Here is a 21,466-nt window from a genome sequence, read left to right on the forward strand (position 1 = left end):
GAATAGTGGACTTAAATTCCCATTACGTTATACTCTATTTTTTTTATAAAATGAGCCCATTGGTATATGACTCCAGGAAAAATTATCTAGAATGTATAAAGTATTTCAAAGTTATGTTGGAAAAATGGAAAACATGAAGGGGACATTTTATCAGGCTTGGTAGACTTGTAAAAAAGCCAGAAAATGTTGGGTTCAAATATGTATATTGACACAAAGAATTTAAAAGACTAAGATTCAACTGAATTCAGAACTTTAATTTTTATTGGGATTTATGGAAAAAAAAGTCATGGAAGATTATTCTTTGTATATGTTCACTGCTGTAAGACAACTATAAGCGCAAAAATGGAAAAGCTGTGAAATATCCACAACAGAGGAATGGTTGCTGAAGAAGATGGAAAAAGCAGAGATCGTAAAATTAGCTTGTTTTTCTTAGAGCAGCTACCACTTTGCCGAAAAAAAGATGATTTATGAATTTGATAACTAGAAATGATATATGGAAAGAAGAATAATAGTCTAGATCAGGGGTGTCAAACTCAATTTCATTGAGGGCCGCATCAGCATTGTGGTTGCCCTCAGGGGGCTGGGTGGGTATGGCTAGAGTGTGGGCGTGGCCTACTGGGTGGGCGTGGCCAGCTCTACATCGTTGGCATCAAGGGTGCCTATGGGGGGCCTGGGCAGGAGTGGGACAGATCTCAGGGTCTCTGGCAGGAGGAGGGTCTCTGGGCCAGGGCCAAGGCAGTGGGGGCCGTTCCCTCACTGCTTCCAGGATGGCTTCGCGGGCCACATGAAACCACTTCGCGGGCCGGATCCGGCCCCCGGGCCTTGTGTTTGACATGTCTGGTCTAGATGATAGATAAAAAAGCCAACATTTGAAGTAGAATACAATGAAGGATAAATGAGGAGAGGGTTGCTTACACATCCCATGATTTGTCTTTCAATCAGATGCAAAAAAACCCCACCCATTTAATTTATGGAAGACTCTCCTGAAGATGATGGGGGTGGGTGGGGGGAGAGATATTTCCGGGATACTATTTATATACAGGTAGTCCTTGATGCATGACCAAAATTGCACTCAAAATTTATGTCGCTAAGTGAGAAATTTGTTAACTGAGTTTTGCCCCATTTTACAACTTTTCTTACTACATTTGTTAACCGAATCACTGCAGTTGTTAAATTAGTAACACGGTTGTTAAGTGAATCTGGTTTCCTCGTTGACTTTGCTTGTCAGAAGATGGCAAAAGGGGATCACGTGACCCCACAACACTGTAACCGTCGTAAATGTGAGTCAGTTGTCAAGCATCCAAATATCAATCGGCCAATGACCATGGGGATGCTCCAGTGGTCAGAAGTCCCTTTTTTTCAGTGCCTCTGTAACTTTCAATGGTCGCTAAATGAACTGTTGCAAGTCGAGGACTACCTGTACTTTAAAAATCTTATAGCTGACAGTTGTGTTTGCATTTCGTCTGGGACATACAGAGGTCAAGCAAGACCGTTGGTAGCTGTCAGAAGGCAACTAAAGACAAGGAAGGAAGGAAGGAAATTGCTGCATACCCAGTGTAAGACTTAAAATATGAATAACAGTGGATTTGGAAACAGATTTTTCTAGCCCTTAAAAATGGATTGCAAGGTGTGTTTGTTCAACCACGAGAGGCACATGAGGATGGTCTCTTGGCCTTGTAGCTTGTAAAGAGACCATATTTAGAGGTCTGATCCACGCAGAAAACCAAATCTCATTATGGCTAGCATGTTGAGTGAATGCAGGATGATTCCCTGGAGCAGCTTCTGATTTAAAACAGGATTCAGGTAGAGAGCCTCTGACTTGGTTGCAGTTAGGTCTGGCTATTTTTGGAAAAACCAAATTAGGTTTGATGATTGACACCTCTTTTGTGATAAGTTGGACAGGCCTCCATTGGACATTACAAAGCAGCTGTTATAGTTGATAAGGGCCTGATTCATCCTGCTTTTTCTCTTCCTGTCATCTGGAGGGACACACAGATTCTTCTTTACAACAATGGTCTTTTCTTCTGTGGACAGCAGTATCTCTGTGTGGCCTGACGGTCATTTAAACTTTTTTTTAACAGGGCAGAATGAAGAACAGTTCATCAAACCACCAAAGGGAACAGCAAGGCTGGGGGCAGATCCATTGGGGGGGGGAGAAATACATCAATCAGCTTGAATTCATGAGCTTTATTTCCAGAGAGATGGGGCACAAACTATTTTAGCAATTTTTTTGTTCCATTGCAAACAGATTTTAATTTGAAAAGGAAAGGAAAGCTCTTTTGACCTTCAAGAACATCAGCCCCAAAGGAGGTTGCCCACTGTATCTCTGCATGAGTTACAGCAAAGGTGTATTAAGCATGATGAGATAATAATAATAATAATTTTATTTATATACCGCCCTTCTCCCGAAGGACTCAGGGCGGTGAACAGGGCAGATATATAAAAAATACAAAAATACAAAAGTTAAAAGAAAATTAAACATATGCCCAACTAAAAACAATAAATACAGATATTAAAAATGATATAAAAACCCAACCCATCCCCCTTCAGGCCAGGCCGGCTTGTTCAAATAAGAATGTCTTCAGATCGCGACGGAAGGAGCGGAGGTCGGGCGCCATCTGGAGCTCAACCGGCAACCGATTCCATAGCTCCGGGGCGCCCACAGAGAAGGACCTCCCCCTGGGGGCCACCAATCGACATTCTCTGATCGCTGGCACCCTGAGGAGGCCCTCTCTGTGGGAGCGCACAGGGCGGAGGGAAGTTGATGCCAGCAGCAGGTGCTCCCTAAGGTACTCCGGACCCATGCCATGTAGGGCCTTAAACACCATTACCAGTACCTTGAATCTCACCCAGAAGACAACTGGTAACCAATGCAGCTCACGGAGCAGAGGTATAACATGGGAGTATCGGGAGACTCCCAACACAACTCTCGCGGCTGCATTCTGTACCAGTTGGAGCCTCCAAGTGGTCCTCAAGGTCAGCCCCATGTAGAGAGCGTTGCAGTAGTCCAGACGATAGGTCACGAGCGCGTGAGTGACCGTACATAAAGCATCCCGGTCTAGATAGGGCCGCAACTGGCGCACCAGGCGAACCTGGGCAAAAGCCCCCCTAGTCACAGCTACTATATGGTCTTCCAGAGTGAGCCGTGAATCTAGAAGGACTCCCAAGTTGCGAGCCCTATCTATGGGGGGTAATAGTTCACTCCCCATGGAAAGAGATGGGATGTTCTGAATATCCCAGTATGCCGGTATGCACAGCCACTCAGTCTTGTCGGGGTTGAGTTGAAGTCTGTTCCTCCCCATCCAGACCCGAACCGCCTCCAGGCAACGGGACATCACGTCAAGGGCATCACTGGGGTGGTTTGGGGTCGAAATAAAAAGCTGGGTATCATCGGCGTACTGATGATACCCAACTCCAAAACCACGAATGATCTCACCCAGCGGTTTCATGTAGATGTTGAACAGGAGAGGCGAGAGGACCGACCCCTGAGGAACTCCACAAACGAGAGACCTCGAGGTCGACCTCTGCCCCCCTGCCAACACCGACTGCGAACGTCCCAGGAGGTAGGAGAACCACTGCAAAACCGTGCCTCCCACTCCCAATCCCCTGAGACGCCGCAGCAGGATACCATGGTCGATGGTATCAAATGCCACTGAGAGGTCTAATAGGACTAGGACAGAGGAGTGTCCCCTGTCCTGAGCCCTCCAGAGATCATTCACCAGAGCGACCAATGCCGTCTCCGTGCTGTACCCGGGCCTGAAACCTGATTGGTACGGGTCTAGATAATCCGCTTCATCCAGGACCAGAGGGAGCTGATGCGCCACCACACTCTCAACAACCTTCGCAAGAAAGCGAAGGTTGGAGACCGGACGAAAGTTATTCAACACAGCTGGGTCCAAGGCAGGCTTCTTGAGGAGAGGTCTCACCACCGTCTTTTTCAAGACGGCGGGGAAACTGCCCTCACTCAAAGAGGCAGATATAACCGCCTGGAACCAGCCTCGTGTCCCCTCCTGGGCTGCTTAAACCAGCCAGGAAGGGCACGGGTCCAATAAACATGTGGTGGAGCTCAGCCGCCCCATAATCCTGTCCACTTCCTCCAGAGTCACAGAAACAAACTCCTCCCAGGTAATATCAACAAGACCACCCGTGTCCTGATCGTCAGACTCTGCCCAGTCAGAGTCCAGACCGGTCCGAATCCGAGCAATTTTGTCCGACAGATGTTGGTTAAACTCCTCAGCACGACCCTGCAAGATGTTCAAACAGCAACAAGTTTATTCTAACTCAGAACAGAACAGAAGCAAGCTAATAGCTGCTGCGTAGCTATTTATACGGTTGGCCTCTAGGCGGCGACCAATAGGTTTAAAGTAGCAGTTTCCCACCCCAAACCTACTTAACAGCCAGGAGACAGCAAGTCTAGCTCAGCACAGCAACCGTTACATAACACACAGAAAGTAGGTCAGCCATTAAGCAAACAGTCAGACATAAAGCAAGTGAATTAAACAGATAAGGCCAATACATTACATAGGGAATCTCTATTTCGGTAGTTCTCAAGCTCATCAAGTTTAAGATGGGTGGACTTCAGTTGAAGTCTACCAATCTTAAACTTGCTTATTTTGAGACTCACCGTTGTAGTTCATTGGCTAGATGAAGTTTTCCAACTTCTAGCCCAGGCTTGAATATATCTCATGCCCTCTTTTTCTAACAAAGAAATCTCCTTCTATTTCCACTCTGGGTCATTGATATTATTTCTTAATTTGGCATTTTTATCCACCTATTGAGTCTTTCCCAAGGATCAGGGATAGACAGATGTTGTTTGATGGTGTTAAAGGTATTGTCACAGGATATCAGCTGTTCCAAGTAAAGTTGCCTTTTGCAATTGATCGAGGGTGATTTTCTTTTCAATGCCGATGGTGTTCAGATGGTGTTCCAGTTGTTTATTTATTAAATTTATATGCCACTCTTCTCATTATCACGTGACTTCTCTATCAAAGCTACTATCCTGCTTTTCCAGCAATGGATCTGCAATGCTTTCATGTCCCAGTTTTTCTTTGAGGTTACCTTGCTTTCTTATCTTCTTTCAGGGTTAGTTTTCTACCCCATTCTGGCCCCAGGAACAGAGGAAGTGTTGATATACATTGTTGGAATGTATTTTGTACAGCAACTACAGCAGCATTCAGCCAGTAGATAGCAGTATTTATAAGTTTCCATCTATGGTATACACCAGGTGTGGGGAACCTTGGCTCTTTCATGACTTATGGACTTCAACTCCCAGAATTCCTGAGTCAGTCATGCTGGCTCAGGAATTCTGGGAGTTGAAGTCCACAAGTCATAAAAGAGCCACGGTCCCCCACACCTGGTATATATTCTATATCTTTTTGTTCTGAGTAGAGTTTCTTATTTCCTTTCTAACATGAGCAGAAAGGCCCATGTGGACTGTACACTTTGTTCTGTAGGGCTATATAAACAGAATTTCTACAGGAGGATTCCAAGCAATCTAAAGCTAGCAAATTACAGTGGGTCATTGATGTCTTGCAACCAAACAAGCAGGAGCAAACATTGCAACAATACATCAAAATATACATTAATGATAGCTTAAGCATGTTAAGGGAAGATCCCAAAAGAGTATGAATTTTATGAACCAGTATGTTTCAACTTTGACAGCTATATGATGCGTGGACGTCAGCTCCCAGAATTCCCCAGCCAGCATGCTGAGTGGGGAATTCTGGAATTCTACATATCTTAAAGTTGCTAAGATTAAGAAACACACTGCTATAACCAGTTAAATATTGTAAGAGAAAGCTTTGCTGGTCTAGGGCAGTTTTTCTTGCTAACCTGAAGATCTGTGGACTTCAGGATTCCCTAGCCCAGGCATGTCAAACTCGCAACGTCACATGATGTCACATGACATAACGTGAACATATCGCGACTTTTTCCCCATTGCCAGCAATGGGGTAGGCACAGTTTCGGCGTAATGCATCCGGCCCACAGGCCAGCAGTTTGACATGCCTCTCCTAGCCAGTATGCTGACTGGGGAATTCTGGGAGTTGAAATCCACACATTTTAAAATTGCCAAGTTTGAAAAACATTGGTCTAGTTAGCCAAATTCAAAAGAAGTGGGATAACTGCATTAAACCTGATATATTTTAATAATATTTGTTTGCTACTTCTGATTTATTTTCGGTATTCTTTTGGTCACCAAGCATAAACTGGCACAAGAATAAAAATTCCATTCTTAAGGAAGGACATCTTTGTCTATAAAGAAACATATGTAATACTATATTTATGTAAGTAGGTAAACAAAATATTACACAATTGATTCAACCAGAGTTCTCAGCCCAACCCTCTAAGTTCAGGAGCCAGAACTCCCTCCCCACCCACGCAGGCATAGACAACCCACAGAGTCGTAGTTAAGAAGATGTACAAGCCATAGATACAAACTGTGGTTTAACAAATGTTCACATCATTCATTACAATCTTCCCTTTTACATATACAGTATTTAACTATTGACCCAGGGTGGATCTGGTTTTCTCTTCCTATGCTGCCAATTAACTCAAAAGTTATTATTGGGATAATATCGAAGTCATAGAGTCTGTCAGAAATGCAAAGATGGGAAATGGTGAATCTCTTGCAATTGCAGTGGGGTGGGATCCAGCTGTAATCACTGCTTGCAGGCCTTTGTTATTCCTGGATTAAAAGGGAACAGGGAAATCTAACGATCAAAGCTGCGGATGGACACCAAGAAGTTCCATGTGGAAGGAAGAAAGGAATGGAAAGAGGAAGAGTAGGGTAAGGTAAGGTAGGGTGGGTGGGTGGGTAGGTGGGGAAAGGACGGAATAGAAAAAGGAAGAGTAGGGTAAGGTAGGGTGGAAGAAAGGAAGGAAGGAATAGAAAGAGGAAGAGTAGGGTAAGGTAAGGTTGGGTGGGTGGGTGGGTGGAGAAAGGTTGGAATAGAAAGAGGAAGAGTAGGGGAAGGTAGGGTAAGGTAGGGTGTGGGGGAAGGAAGGACTAGAAAGAGGAAGAGTAGGGTAAAGTAGGGTAAGGTAGGGTGTGGAGGAAGGAAGGACTAGAAAGAGGAAGAGTAGGGTAGGGTGGAAGGAAGGAAGGAAGGAAGGAAGGAAGGAAGGAAGGAAGGAAGGAAGGAAGGAAGGAAGGAATAGAAAGAGAGTATGGTAAGGTAGGGTAGGCTGGGTGGGGGAAGGAAGGAAGGAAGGAAGGAAGGAAGGAAGGAAGGAAGGAAGGAATAGAAAGAGAGTATGGTAAGGTAGGGTAGGCTGGGTGGGGGAAGGAAGGAAGGAAGGAAGGAAGGAAGGAATAGAAAGAGAGTATGGTAAGGTAGGGTAGGCTGGGTGGGGGAAGGAAGGAAGGAAGGAAGGAAGGAAGGAAGGAAGGAAGGAAGGAAGGAAGGAAGGAAGGAAGGAATAGAAAGAGAGTATGGTAAGGTAGGGTAGGCTGGGTGGGGGAAGGAAGGAAGGAAGGAAGGAAGGAAGGAAGGAAGGAAGGAAGGAAGGAAGGAAGGAAGGAAGAGGAAGAGTAGGGTAGGGTAGGGTGGAAGGAAGGAAGGAAGGAAATGAAAGGAAATAATAGAAAGGAAGAGTAGGGTAAGTTAGGATAGGAGAGGGAGGGAGGGAGGGAGGGAGGGAGGGAGGGAGGGAGGGAGGAAGGAAGGAAGGAAGGAAGGAAGGAAGGATAGAATTGGAAGGGAATGAAATGAGGAAGGGAGGGAGGGTATTTCATCATTTAATTTCAGATTGCAATTGAAGTGCCCCACCTGGCTGTTCCTCTGCCTCAAGCTGGCCTATTTACATCTGTTTGAGAGACTGCCGGAGAGAGAGAGAGAAGATAAATTTTACTGAGCACGGCAATTATTAACATTTTGAAATGTTATATCCAACTTCTGAAACATTCAGCTATTTTTTACACACAGCCCAGGTTTCGGACTCCTTAGAATGGCAAGTAGCATCTGTTGTTGGATACCGAGAAGGCATTTTCATCCCTTTGAGATTCCCGAGATGAGCACAGTGTTTCTTCAGGATCTTTTGGAACTGGGTTTTGAGGGATTTCTGCAAAGACAGGCTGGGGCAATCAAGATTGGAGCAAGTTGTTGCTAAGAAGGCCGCTGGTTTGGAAAAGACATCCGCATCCTGTACTTCCCCAGCATCTGAAAGTTTCAGTCTGTACCCATTCTTTATTGAGCTAGAATTGCTTTCGGAGAGGCGAGCTTGGCTAACCACTTGGGCACGGTATGGACAGTGGTCCCTCAGGCTGATATTTGTGCAAGCTGCCTGCACACTGTCACCATCGCTGTGGAATCGGTAGCCTCCATGTGTGTCCAAATCTCTCTGTGTGTTCGGGTCCCTGGAGGAAGCCAAACCAAACTGGAAAAAGAGGGCCTCTTCTTTGGTGACATGGGGACTTTGTCCCAGCGACACAAAGCCGTAAGGAGTGATGATCTTGGGCAAATGGGGCAGAGACAAAGCAGCTTGGGTGACAGAATCAGCAGGTATATCGTTCACCCCCAGATCTAACTCGACTCTGGAGCAGCAGGTCAGGAAGGAGCCTTGTGGAAAGCAGTGACAGTCCTTGATTGTGTTCCTCGACATCTGTTCCAGAGCCTTCACCTTGCCCAAGTGCCTATGCTCGTCCAGAAGGTCCAAGGAAGGGATGGTGAATTCAGGGATACGATCTGGAGTCACCATATACCTGAAAAAATCCCCAGAACGTTGCCTTGTGGGAGAGCTGCTGATGGATCGTGCTTGGTTCTGGAAGGTCATGTTTTTCCTTGAAAAATCACAGATTCTTGCCAGCCGTCCCTCCTGACTCATCAGACTGCTCCACAGCCCATTTGACCTTCTCTCTGTGAAGCTCAGCCTCTTTTTATACACTTCGCTTCAGATCTCCTTGCTCCAGTGACGTCTGCAGCCACGGAGTGTCTCCAAGTGCTGGAGTTGTGATGCTCCTCATTTAGGCATGGTGCATCCTGCAGCAAGCAGGCGGAGTCCTATCACCCTGTGCCCCAACTGCCGAGTTGCACCCTTTATGCTTTCTCAAGGTAAATGGTCTACAAGGGGATGCTTAAGCAGATGAACTAGGAGAAGGATGGGTTTTTTCACCTGGAGACAGGTGCAAGAAGATGCAAAGAGACCAACAACGGCATTGTGGAACATGGCCCAGAAGCCCGGAGGAGGTGTCAGCAAAGAAAAAAAAGGTGAGTCACTTCAAAACCAGGAAAAAATTAGAAAAGGATCTGTGACACACACCCCCATCTTCTTTTCACCAGGAAATCAACTTGAACAAAATTGAACAAGGACATGAAACCATTTTTCAAATACCAAAATGGATATCACACAAAAGGTCACAAAACACAACCTGTTTTCAATTGTTCCAAAGTGCAAGAAATGGAAGAACGGGTTTTATGTAACAGGAAGGTGGATTATCCTTAAAGGTCAGCAAACATTCCTAACCAAAAACCAGTTCAGAGCTAAACCGGACCTTGTGCATTAATGGAGGAGCAGGAGGAGCAGGAGAAGGAGCAGAAGCAGCTCCTCAAATGAGTAAGAACTTGTTCCGGACAATGAAAAATAAATCCTACAAGGATAGATGGGGGTGGGTGGGTAATGTGAGTCTTTCGAGGGAGTCCAGAAGAAGAAAACTCAAACCCAAAATGCCAATACAGTTAGTCCTCGACTTATGACGACAAGTGAGCCCAAAATTTCTTTGGCTAAGCAAGAAAGTTGTTAAGTGAATTTTGCCCCCACTTTACGACCTTTCCACAGCTGTTAAGTGAATCACTGCAATTGTTAGTAACACGGTATTAAATGAATCTGGCTTCCCAATGTCTTGGCTTGTCAGAAGGCTGCAAAAGGGGATCACACGACCCCGGGACACTGCAGCCGTCATAAATATGAGCCAGTTGCCAAGCATCTGAATTTCGATCACGTGACCATGGGGATGCTGCAATGGTCAGTGTGAAAAATGGTCATAAGTCGCTTTTTTCAATGCCACCTTAACTCTGAACGGTCATTAAATGAACTGTTGTAAGTCAAGAGCTACCCATATGCATCTCTATGTTAATATCTCTGGTTTACACTGTATGCCTGTTCTAATCTTGCATACCATCTAGAGTCACTGTGAGATCATTATTCTAGCAATTTGATTTATAAGTGAAAGGATGTTTTTATTGGTTCTTAATATTGTAAACTGTCAGGAGTCTTGAAAGCCAGACATTCCACAGATTTATAAATCACTGAAATGAATGAATAATGAATAAGTATTTGATTAGGAACAATCTTCAAAACCTGTTGTTTTTTAATGGGCTGTATTCCAGGGGTCTTCAAACTTGGCCCTTTTATGACTTGTGGACTTCAGCTCCCAGAATTCTTCAGCCAGCGTGCCTGGTTGAGGAATTGTGGAAGTTGAAGTCCACAAGTCATAAAAGGGCCAAAGTTTGAAGACCCCTGATCTAGGCTCAGAAATTAATCTCCTAGAGGCCTTTTGCTTTCCTTGCCACTCTTATCTTCACCCAAACATCACTAAATGACTTCTAAAATACATCTAGGTTTAAATTTCTTTTTTTTTTCAGGCTGGCGTTGGACGGGGTGGATAGGTGAATGTTAGTTACTAAAGGATGAGGTTATTATCTGATTAAGTTATTGAGTGGGATCTCAAGTAACCGAGAAATAGAATTTAAAATATGCAAAAAAAAAGAAAACAAAGAAAAGTTGCTAGTAATTCCCAAAGCGGGAGTTGAGTTCAACCAAAAGGAAGGATTCTTCACCCTTTTTTTCTGAGAATGTATTCAGTTCTAAATTACCCAACTCCCTTTATCCTAGTTGTCAAACAATGCAGCTGAGATAGTTAAGATGTAGAATATTATGTTTGAACTCAGAAATCTGGGTGGAGTAAAGCACAGGTAAATATGAATTCTTGTCCTGCCTTAGGCACGAAGCCAGTTCTTCCCTCTCAGCCCTAGGAAAGAGGCAATGGTAAACCACTTCCCAATTCTTGTAAAAAAAACTGAAGGAATTTGTCCAGTCAGCAGACAGGAATCAAAAACTGATTGAAAAACACACACAAAATATTTCATGCAAACATACCCACTATCATTAGACTTTCATAGAACCAGCAGGCAATTAGGCAATCTGCATACAGCCATTGCCAACTGCGTCCAGCATGTAATATATTCAGCAAAGACTTAAATCAGGGATCTTCAAACTAGGCCCTTTTATGACTTGTGGGCTTCAACTCCAGAATTCCTCAGCCAGGCACGCTGGCTAAGGAATTCTGGGAGTTGAAGTCCACAAGTCATAAAAGGGCCAAGTTTGAAGACCCCTGCTCTAGCCAAATAATATTCCACTGCCCAAACTTCGTAAATGTAACAGCCCAGAAGAGAGTTTCAGGATTATAAACCATCAGACTAAAACCACCTTCCCTGTTTGATTGCAGGTCAGACATTTCAGACATTCTTGTGCACGGTTGCTTAATTATAAGCCAATTAAAGATCTCCCAGCTGCATTCACAAGGGTTAGTATTTCAGAATTTAGCACCTGGTATACACCTAACCCTTATTTGCAGCGCCTTTATTGCAACCTATCCTTAAGTATTTTGAGGATCAGGATCAAAGTGAAGCTGGCTAACTAACGCTGGAAGGATTGCACCTGGGGCTGGGTCTATTTAAACCCAATTGAAAGCTTCAACTTTGTTTGATTTGTTTTTTTTACGATGGAGCAGAAGGGGAAACGTTCCTTGTCCCAGGTATTATTATTGCATTTATACTATTGGAGAGGAGAATAGAAGAAGTTTGTGACAGGCACTTCAGCAAACAATGGTGCTGTTGGTATATGCTTAGAGCTCGAGTTGAAGGGGAAGGGTTTGGGCTAGTCTTTCCCTCTCGGCCCCAAAGTCCGGTGCTGTAATGGGGAAGGTGCTGGACTAGGAATAGTGAGATCTAGGTTCAAGCCCCCTGTTGGACCTGGAAGCCCCATAGAGGGATTTGGGGTCAACGTCAGAAGCGGTGAATGCTCCAACACTGGAAGTTTTTGAGACTGGAGAGCCATTTGTCTGAAACGGTATAGGGTTTCCTGCCTAAGCAGGGGGTTGTACTAGATGACCTCCAAGGTCCCTTCCAACTTTATTATTATTAAAACCTCTTTCTCAGCCCAAGGCCTGTTGGGAGAAGGTATTGAATTAAGAGCAAGGAATTTGAGGTTCTTGTTGCTCCGCAGCCACAGAGGCTCCCGGGAGGGGGGGAGGGCTGTGAGCTAGTTCCCCCTCAGTTCAAGAACCAAGATGGTACTGTTGTGTACTGAGTTTGTTGCTTGAGAGACGAGGCAAGTGAGTTCAGTCAGGAACATTCTTTATTTGCTTGCAGGAACCGAACTGGGGAACAGGGCTCCCACTGCAGCTACAGTATTTATACCCTGGCCTCTATGGGGTGGGCCAATAGGTTTAAAGCAACCGACTGCCACCCTAGAAGCAGCCAATGGCGGCGCTGGAGGTGCGTTGTCTGGGGAGCTGGGAGCCGTTAGCCAGTTCCCTGCTAAAGCAACCTTCCAGCAATCAAACCCACGTGATACAATCAGTAAAACAAAGCCCAATACATTTCAGTACGATGGGAAAGGTGCTGGACTAGGAATGGAGACACTCGGGTAAAAGTTCCTCCTTCAACCACCAAAGCTCATTGGCTGAATTTGGGTTAGTCCCTCCCTCTCCACCCAAGAGCCAGAATGGTGCAGTGGTGAAGGTAATGAACTAAGAATGGAGAGATAGAGGTACTAATCTTTTTTTCAGCCATTGAGCTCATTGGCTGAATTTGGGGCAGTCCCAAGAGCCATTTGGGTCTATTTGTGAAGATGTTGGACTGAGGTGAGACCAGTGGTGGGATTCAAATATGTGAACAACCGGTTCTCTGTGTGGATGCTGTTTTTGCAAGTCCATTCTGGGCCTGGGCAACAAAAAAATTAGCTACCGGTTCTGCCGAAGTGGTGCAAACCGGCTGAATCCCACCATTGGGCGAGACCCTGGTTCAAGACCACCTATTCAACCATGGTTGCTTCTTAGGTGACTATCTGCCAGTCACACTTTCAGCCCAACCCCCTTCATAGGGGTGGTCGAGGGACCACTGTATGCACTCTGGGGTATAAAACTATTGTTTTAAAAAAATAAAAACTTGGAACTTCACATGTGGGTCTGAAGCTTTACCTTATACTAAAAGTGGTGTTCTCTTTGGCAAGAGGATTCTTAAATAGCTTAAATAGTTAAATAGAACACCCTCTACATTAGGAGGAAAAGAGTTACCGGTAATAGGATGCTTTTTTTAAAAAAAAAAAGTGGCATGTGCAAAAGTGCAATTTAAGTAGTAGATATTTTGAGTACCAACCTGTCCCTTTAAAAATTGTAATACAATTTAGAATCATTTCTAAAGTGCCCCCTCTTCTGATTACAGGAGAAGCTGCTTGGGTCCAGATTATCACTAGATTCATTGAAAGCTAAATTTGTTGTAAATATTAAAGGCTAGAAATGGAGGGGCACATGACATGGTTTTAGTCATTTGTGTATTTTGGTTATTAAAATTGTAAAGCTGTATTTAATTTTTATCAGGTCACTTATAATAGCACAGCTGGTAAGAATCTGGTAACTTTTAAAGTTTAAAATTGGAATTGGCCCTGATGTTGATCACTGAAATGCATTTTCGCTCCTCGAGGAACAAAGGTACCTATCAAGCATATGCAGAGTGCACATTCTTCTCATCAGTCATTCCAACAAACAACCAGTAACGCTGCCTGGGGAATTGAGTGGGTTGGAGGAAGAACTTCTATATTCTCTTTTGGGTTTTTTTGGGAGGGGGGAATCCCCCCTCTAAACCAACATTTCTCAACCTTGGCAATTTTAAGTAGTGTGGACTTCATCTCCCAGAATTCTCCAGCCAGCATGCTGGCTGGGGAATTCTGGGAGTTGAAGTCTATGCATCTTAAATTGCCAAGGTTGAGAAACACTGCTCTAAATTATTCAGAACAATGAGTACGTTTTTTGCACCCTCTCAAAATAGCTTGTAATGGCTCATTGACCCAGCAGGTGTTCTGAATCATCAGACGTAATTGCTTGCAAGCTTCTTAAATGTCTTTGTGTCAGCAGCTGATTTCCTTCTTCCTCTAGGAGATTTCTGCGTTCCCCCTCAAAGAAAGCCCAGAAGCCTCCTGGAAAGTATGTTTTAAAATAGACTGGTTGAGCCCACTGAAATTTCTGGTAAGTTGCCCCCCCCCTTGGATTTCAGTGGTGGTGTTGTGGGGGGGGGGAAATAATTGCTCTGGAAAGTGGGAAGAGGTTGAAGTTTGGGGCAACAAAACAATCTCTGGTCAGGCTTGCATTTTCAGCCAGTATCCTAGGTGGTGTTTTGGAAAATTAGTAAGAAATAACTTTGTTGTTGTTGTTGTTTTAGGGTTTCCTGGATGTTTGCCCCCATTTTCTGGAAGCTGGACACTTGGCAAAAGGGCCTAACCCTGCCGTGCCTTTTAGATTACCCTGTTTTCTCTAAGGTGGGCATGTTTCAGATGTGTGGACTTCAACCCTGGTCTAGGGTTTGGGGTATTTTTAACTATTTATTGTTAGGGCTAAATTAATTTAATCTTACTTTTAACTTTTGTATGTAGTACTTTTATTGCCCTGTACACCGCCCTGAGTCCTTCGGGAGAAGGGCGGTATAGAAATTCAATTAAATAAATAAATAAACAAACTCCCATAATTCTTAACAATGGCCAGGCTGGCAAGGGAATTCTGAAAGTTAAAAATCCACACATTTGAAGAGTGTCCTAGTTGGGGTTGGGTTCTTTTACAGGGCATCCTAGAGCTGATGGTAAATTTTAAGAATCTGAGATTAGAAGCTTGATTGACTACAGGTAGTTCTCGGCTTGCAACCTTTTGGGTTAGTGAGCATTCAAAGTTACAATGGCACTGGAAAAAGTGATTTATGACCATTTTCCACACTTTAGGACCATTGCAGCATCCCTATTGTGTGATTAATATTTAGATGCTTGGCAACTGGCTCATATTTAGGGTGGTTGCCGTGTCCTGGGGTCATGTGATCATATTTTGAGACCTGCTGACAAGCAAAGTCAATGGGGAAGCCAGATTCATTTTACAACCGGATTACTAACTTTTAACAAACTGCCGTCATTCACTTAACAACTGTGCCAAGAACGGTTGTAAAATGGGGGAAAACTCACATAACAAATGTCTCACTTAGCAACAAAAATGCGGGGCTCAGTTGTGGTCCTAGGTCAAAGACTACCTGTACATGGCATCAAGTGATGGTTCACTGTTTGTGACCATGTGCATTTTCTCCAAATGATCTGTCCCCACCCTGGCCTTTTAAGTTTACCAACAGTGCACTTGTCACCACTGTAACTGAGTCAATCCACAATTGTTGCTGGTCATCCTTCCACCTTTCCCAGCCTTGGAACTTCTCCAGAGATATCTGGGTCTTTGTTTAATAAAGTAGGATAATCTGAGCCAGGTCATTCGTGCCTGAAGGGAGAACTCTGGGCTGATTTATTCAATGACCCATTGGTTGGTTTTCTTGTCTCGGGAGTCTTCTCCAATACCAAAGTTCAAAAGCATCAATATTCTTTCCATTTTGCCTCTTCAAAATCCTTTTGCTTCCACAGAGTTTCTGAACAAAGTAAATTTAGAATGAGAGTTATAGAGAGAAACCAGATTTGTCTTTTTCTATGCTAATTGCCTTTTATAATTTGCAAATACCTTGATCACCAGGGCTCATTTGAACTTAAACACACATACCTGTCCCTTATGTTGGGTTGTAACTGCTCTTTGTTTGCAAATAGTGGGGAGATTAGGGGGGAAAGGAGAAATGGGATATTTCTTGAATGGATCCTACAAACAAGGCTTGTTTTTTATTATCCCAAGTGCAGGACACAGAATAATAGACTTAAATTAGAGAAAGGTCCAGCTGAATTCTGGGGTGGGGGAGATGGATTGTAATAGTAATAAAGTTTAGCAATGGACTTAAATTCTAAGGAAAATAGTAAATCTCCTTCCCTGCATGTTCTCAAATGAAGGTTCCCAAGATGTTTTCATTTAGATCTCTGTCCCTTGCAGGAGCTGACAGCTACTAGAAGAAATGGCTTGTTTTTTAAAAAAAACAGGATGAATTGTTTGGGTTTGCACATTTTGCTAAGTGATAATGTTTTGCTGAGTGATGATTTGTGAATACAGCTTTGGCGATTTGTAAAACATACTGATGTGAAGCCAGGCAATACGGTTTATTCAGTACAGCCTGAATAAGCAGGGTTTGAACACAGCCATTGATCTCTGAATGTCAAGTTAATGGTTTCACAGAAAAACTGTTGCTGTCACATTGTAAACTTCCTAGAGATGGGCAACAGGATGTCTTTATTGGACATCTTGTCTGATCTAGCCAGACTCCTTCATGGGAAAGATTAGAATTCAGATTAACAGGATAGTATCCTTGCTTACTCAAGGGACGCGGTGGCTCAGTGGGTTAGGACGCTGAGCTTGTCAATCAGAAGATCGGCAGTTTGGTGGGTCGAATCCCGAGTGCCGCGTAACAGAGTGAGCGCCTGTTACTCATCCCAGATTCTGCCAACCTAGCAGTTCGAAAGCACGTAAAAATGCAAGTAGAAAAATAGGAACCACTACGGTGGGAAGGTAACAGTGTTCCGTGCGCCTTTGGCGTCTAGTCATGCTGGCCACATGACCACAGAGACATCCTCGGACAAACGCTGACTCTTCGGCTTTGAAACGGAGATCAGCACCGGCCCCTAGAGTTGGAAACGACTAGCACGCATGTGCGGGGGAACCTTTACCTTTACCTTTATCCTTGCTTATTCATACAGCATAGCCGTGATTGTTCAAGATGAAGGACTGTGGCTTGGGGAATTTGCAGCTATACCTGCTTGGCTAAGGAGGAATTTGGGATCAAAAATTCCTCCTTGGCTTCATTCTCTAAAATCCTGCCCATTTTAAAATTTGGGCACTTTGCTTTTCTTCTTGCGGTCATCTAGCAAGACTGGCGTATTATTCACACTCATTTTTGTTTCCTTACTGTTCAGCTACGGTGGCTCTTCAGGGGGTGGTGTTGTTTGCTTCGTTGCCTGTTTACAGTGAAACCTCGTGACGACAACAAGCGCCAGCCGGCCATGAAGCGTCTGGGCACAGTGGCTCAGATCCTTTTTGCCATCATCCCAGTCCGAATTCAGTTGGCCCTTGGCTTTTTACATACTGTGTGCCAGAGTATTGAAGCTGAAGGTAAGTCAATAAAAGACCAGTGGGGAAATAGGATATGGTTTTCTTTTCCTCCTCCTTTTTCCAAACTCTAGAAATGCTAAGCCAATAATTTGTAAGCTATATTAGGTTGGGATAGTCAGCAACGCCACATCAACAGCCTGCTTTTTTTCCTTCATCTGGAATGTACACAATCGTGATGGCTGCTTGGACTAGTCCAGGGGTAGGCACGAGTGGAGTCCACAAGTCATAAAAGAGCCAAGTTTGAAGACCCCTGCTCTAGTCTTTTGACTTTTGTAAAGCTGAGGTTTTCCATCACAAAGTTGCTTTTTCACAAGGCGACTGGACTTCCTTGTTTTTCTTCTCGTCCAACAATATTCTTCAGCTCCGACTTGGATGGTGGGGAATGGAAGGAATGTCTGCAAGGAATATAAATCCTTCCATTCCCCACTGTCCAGTCAGAGCTGAAGAAGATTCTCGAATGAGAAACAAAACATCTTCAAAGAAAAACAAAAAAGTCCAGTTGCCTTGTGAAAAAGCACCTTTGGGATAACTATGACCTGGATGACTAAGAATCTCCATAGACACTTAAAGGCAAAGATTGCGCATTTGTGTCCTCTGCTGGACCAGGCTCTTCTGGATGATGGAGTAACAAAGTCTAGGCCCAACTGTTTTTGATCCAGTGTGACATCCTTTTGATTTTACCCAGTAGGTTCTTTCCTTAGCCTTCCTTTGGGACATCAGTGGGTGCAGAAATCACCCCTGTGTTTGCCAGCCCCACAGCACTCTTTTTCTTCCCTTGCAGAGTCATTGAAATCACCTTGCACACCTTCTAAGAGGGGGAGTAAAAGGAAGAAGAAAGATGCTGAGCTGGATGACCCCCAGTGTTGGATAGATACAATCCTGAAAGACCTTCCAGATAATGATGATTCACAGGATCTCACCTATGAGGTACTATGACCCTAAAAGTCCTGGCTCCAGCCAAAGAACCCTGCTACCCAACATCCTTTGCTTCTAAGGCCCATCTGAGAGTCTCCAGCAAGGTGGGAAATAATGTTGAAGGCCCTCAATCCTTTTCTCCTGAGACTCCCTGGCAGAATTTGGTAGTAGGGGCCCTTCAGACACAAAGTCTTCATCAGCCTCTCTCACACTTCAGATTCGGATTGCAATAAAAATGTTTATTTCATAGGTGTAATCATCAGGGAAACCAGAAAAAAGTATAAATTTAGAAATCTGTTTTCTTGCATTTTCTGCCTGTTTTTAATAAGTGTGCCATTTTGTAGGAGAAATGGGTTGTATCTGCTGTATAACAGCTGTCTGAGAATATCCCCCACAGTCTTTACAGTTATATGGGAAATAATTGAGCAGAGAACAAGGCTAGCAAAATGATATTTTTTTTTGTACAGGTAGTCACTTAGAGCCACAAATCGACCAGAATTTCTGTTGATAAACAAGGTGGCTGTTAAATGAGTCATGCCTGATTTTGCAATCTTTCTTTACAACCTTGGTTGTTAAGCAAATCACTAAGTAAATCATGTGGTCCTTTAGTGAATCTGACTTTCCAACTTTGCTTGTCCAGAGCTGGCTGGGAAATTTGCAAATGGTGATCTCATGATCCCAGGATTCTGCAACCGTTGTGAATACACACTGGTTCCAAGCACCTGACTTTTGATCATGTGAACCTGGGGATGCTGTGACAGTTGTAAATGGAAAGACCTGTTGTAAATCACTTTGTTCAGTGTCATTGTAACTTTGAACGGTCAGTAAACAAGTGGTTGTACATCGAGGACTACCTGTAATTCTAAATGAAAGTTACTGAAGTATTTAGAAAGAGCATTATGCTCAGCTGTAAATTGTGGATTATGTTCCACAAACCCAGCCAGTAGATGATCAGCTTAAATTGGTGTTGTGTGTACTTGGACAATTGGGTCAATTCAGTACACTATGATTAAGCATCCTATGAGTTGGTAAAATGTGCAAACACAGGTAAGTAGCCCCAATTTTCTGGCATAGTCCCATACCCAAGCATTTAATTCATGCCTGGTTTATAAATTGCTCTGCATTAACATGTTTTTAATATTTTGGCTTAGCACTGTGTACGAAGATCAGCCAACTGTGATTTCTTTAGCAAACCCTGGGATAGCAGAACATTTGAATCCAAACTGAGACACCTTATTTTCTTGAAGAGAAATAAATGATTAATTTACGGTTAGAACAATTAATCAGTGGAACAACCTGCCTCCAGAAGCTGTGAATGCTCCAACACTGGAAGTTTTTAAGAAGAGACTGGACAGCCATTTGTCTGTAATGGTATAGGGTTTCCTGCCTGAGCAGGGGGTTGGACTAGATGACCCCCAAGGTCCCTTCCAATGTTGTTATTAAATACATATACAGTTTGGACTTTTTTATGAATTGGTGGCAGGAATAACATGTTACTATTAAAAGAAGAGGATGTTGTTCAAGGTTGAGGCTACCCAGCTGGGTAATGAAACATCTGCAAGTAAACAACCAAACTCGCACAGCACCAAACATTCCACATGTTCCTACTTAGTTACTACTATTTATTTTATTTATTTTATTTTATTAAATTTATATACCGCCCTTTCCCGAAGGACTACTCCTACTATACACTGTTTGCTTGTGCAGTTGAGTGATTTGAACTTTTTTTCGGAGAACAGGTCTTGTAAATATATTTCTTTTCTACCAGCCCACCAAATCAGAAAGTGACAGTGAGGAGTATAAGTCGCAGAACGACACCGAGGGTGATCTGGAGTACGAGGAGAAAGATGGTGCACTGATGCTGAAGGAAGATCCAGTTTCAACGGTATATTTTTTTAAGCACCTTGCCTTGTCTTAGCAACATGTGCCTGGGCTCAAACCCTGCACAGCCACTGTTTACAGGTAGACCTTGACTTGTGATCTACCTGGAAAAAGTTAAGTATGACCATGCTTCAAAGTTCTGACGGTCACTGCACGCGCCCCCTCTAGTCACATGATCGCATTTTGAGCACTTGGTAACACAGCCATTTGCATCACCCTGTGGTTGCATGACCATATTTTACAACAGTTTAGCAAAATTGTGCCACTGCGAACAATGGGTTCACTTATCAACCACGGTGCAGTGTCACATGGCATATGACTCTGTTTTATGCCTTTTTTTGCCAAAAAACAGCATTTACTTCAGTAAACCATAGCACTAGTTTAGCAACTATTGCAAAAGAGACTGTAAAAGTGGGTCAGTCAGGTGGGTGACCTGCTTCTTACAACTGTCACGACTTATGAGCTTAATGGGCAGGTTACATTACAATTGTAAGTCGAGGGCTACCTGTACAGGAGTACCCAGCCATTCCTCAGCCTGATCCTCTTCTCCAAGCACGGAGAGACTTGTGATTAACTTCTGACTCTTATGCGTTTCCACCCTTACAGCAGGGTGAAAATGGAGAGGGCACTGCAGCAGAAACACCCCAAACAGCAGATGCTAGAAAAGAACTAGTGGCATCACGAATATCTGGGGATGACAACAAACATCCAGAGCACCATCTTCTGACGAGCAATAGCACCTACTCCCGAAAGAGCTTGGAAAGTACAGAAATCAGGGCCACATCCGTACAAGGCAGTGACATTGTTGATAGCAATGACTACGAAGAGATTTGGACAGAAGCCAGTTCCCCTGGTAAGGATTTTCTCTTTGCTTGCTATAATCAAAGGCTCCCTTCATCTGGGGTGACCTCGTGGAGTGACTTTGAGCCAGTCACCATATCTCAGCTCAGAGAGTGATTTGGGCACAGAGAACCCGGAAGAGATACAACTTTGATCTCATGGAGCAAAAGTGGGCTGCAAATCTAACAGTATCAACCCCTTTTCTCTCCTCCTTAAACAAAGACCATATTTTCATGAAAATGATGTATAGACAGAAGAGAATATTTGTAGCTCAGAGTTAAACTGTGGAGCCCTTAGTGCTCTCTGAGCTTTGTGGTTTTCTGGCAGACATTTCATTAGCAAACTAGGTAACATAATCGTCAGTCGTAACACTGACAGTGTTACCTAGTTTGGTAATGAAATGTCTGCAAGAAAACCATCAAGGTCAGAGGGCACCAAAGACCCCACAAATGATGTACCGGAAGGCATTATTTTAGAAAATCTGTTAGCAAAAACTGTATGCAGTACGGAAAATGCACCTGTGGAGAAATGGGTGATAAAAATGTTAGG

At 43.8% G+C, this 21,466-nt stretch overlaps 1 protein-coding gene across 1 annotated transcript; it reads left to right on the plus strand.

Annotated features, from left to right (window-relative positions):
• Window positions 1-9,163: 9,163 nt before the first annotated feature.
• On the plus strand, window positions 9,164-21,043 carry LOC310632228 (uncharacterized protein; the record flags this gene model as incomplete). The annotated part of the gene is made up of 5 exons (XM_083349285.1): window positions 9,164-9,206; window positions 17,138-17,281; window positions 18,063-18,208; window positions 19,965-20,081; window positions 20,684-21,043. The coding sequence occupies 5 exons, from the start codon at window positions 9,164-9,166 to the stop codon at window positions 21,032-21,034; spliced, it is 801 nt and encodes a 266-aa protein (XP_083205411.1). The 3' UTR covers window positions 21,035-21,043.
• Between the last annotated feature and the right edge of the window lie 423 nt (window positions 21,044-21,466).

Source organism: Vipera ursinii (assembly GCF_947247035.1).
Source record: "Vipera ursinii genome assembly, chromosome: 1".
Classification (NCBI taxonomy): Eukaryota; Metazoa; Chordata; class Lepidosauria; order Squamata; family Viperidae; genus Vipera; species Vipera ursinii.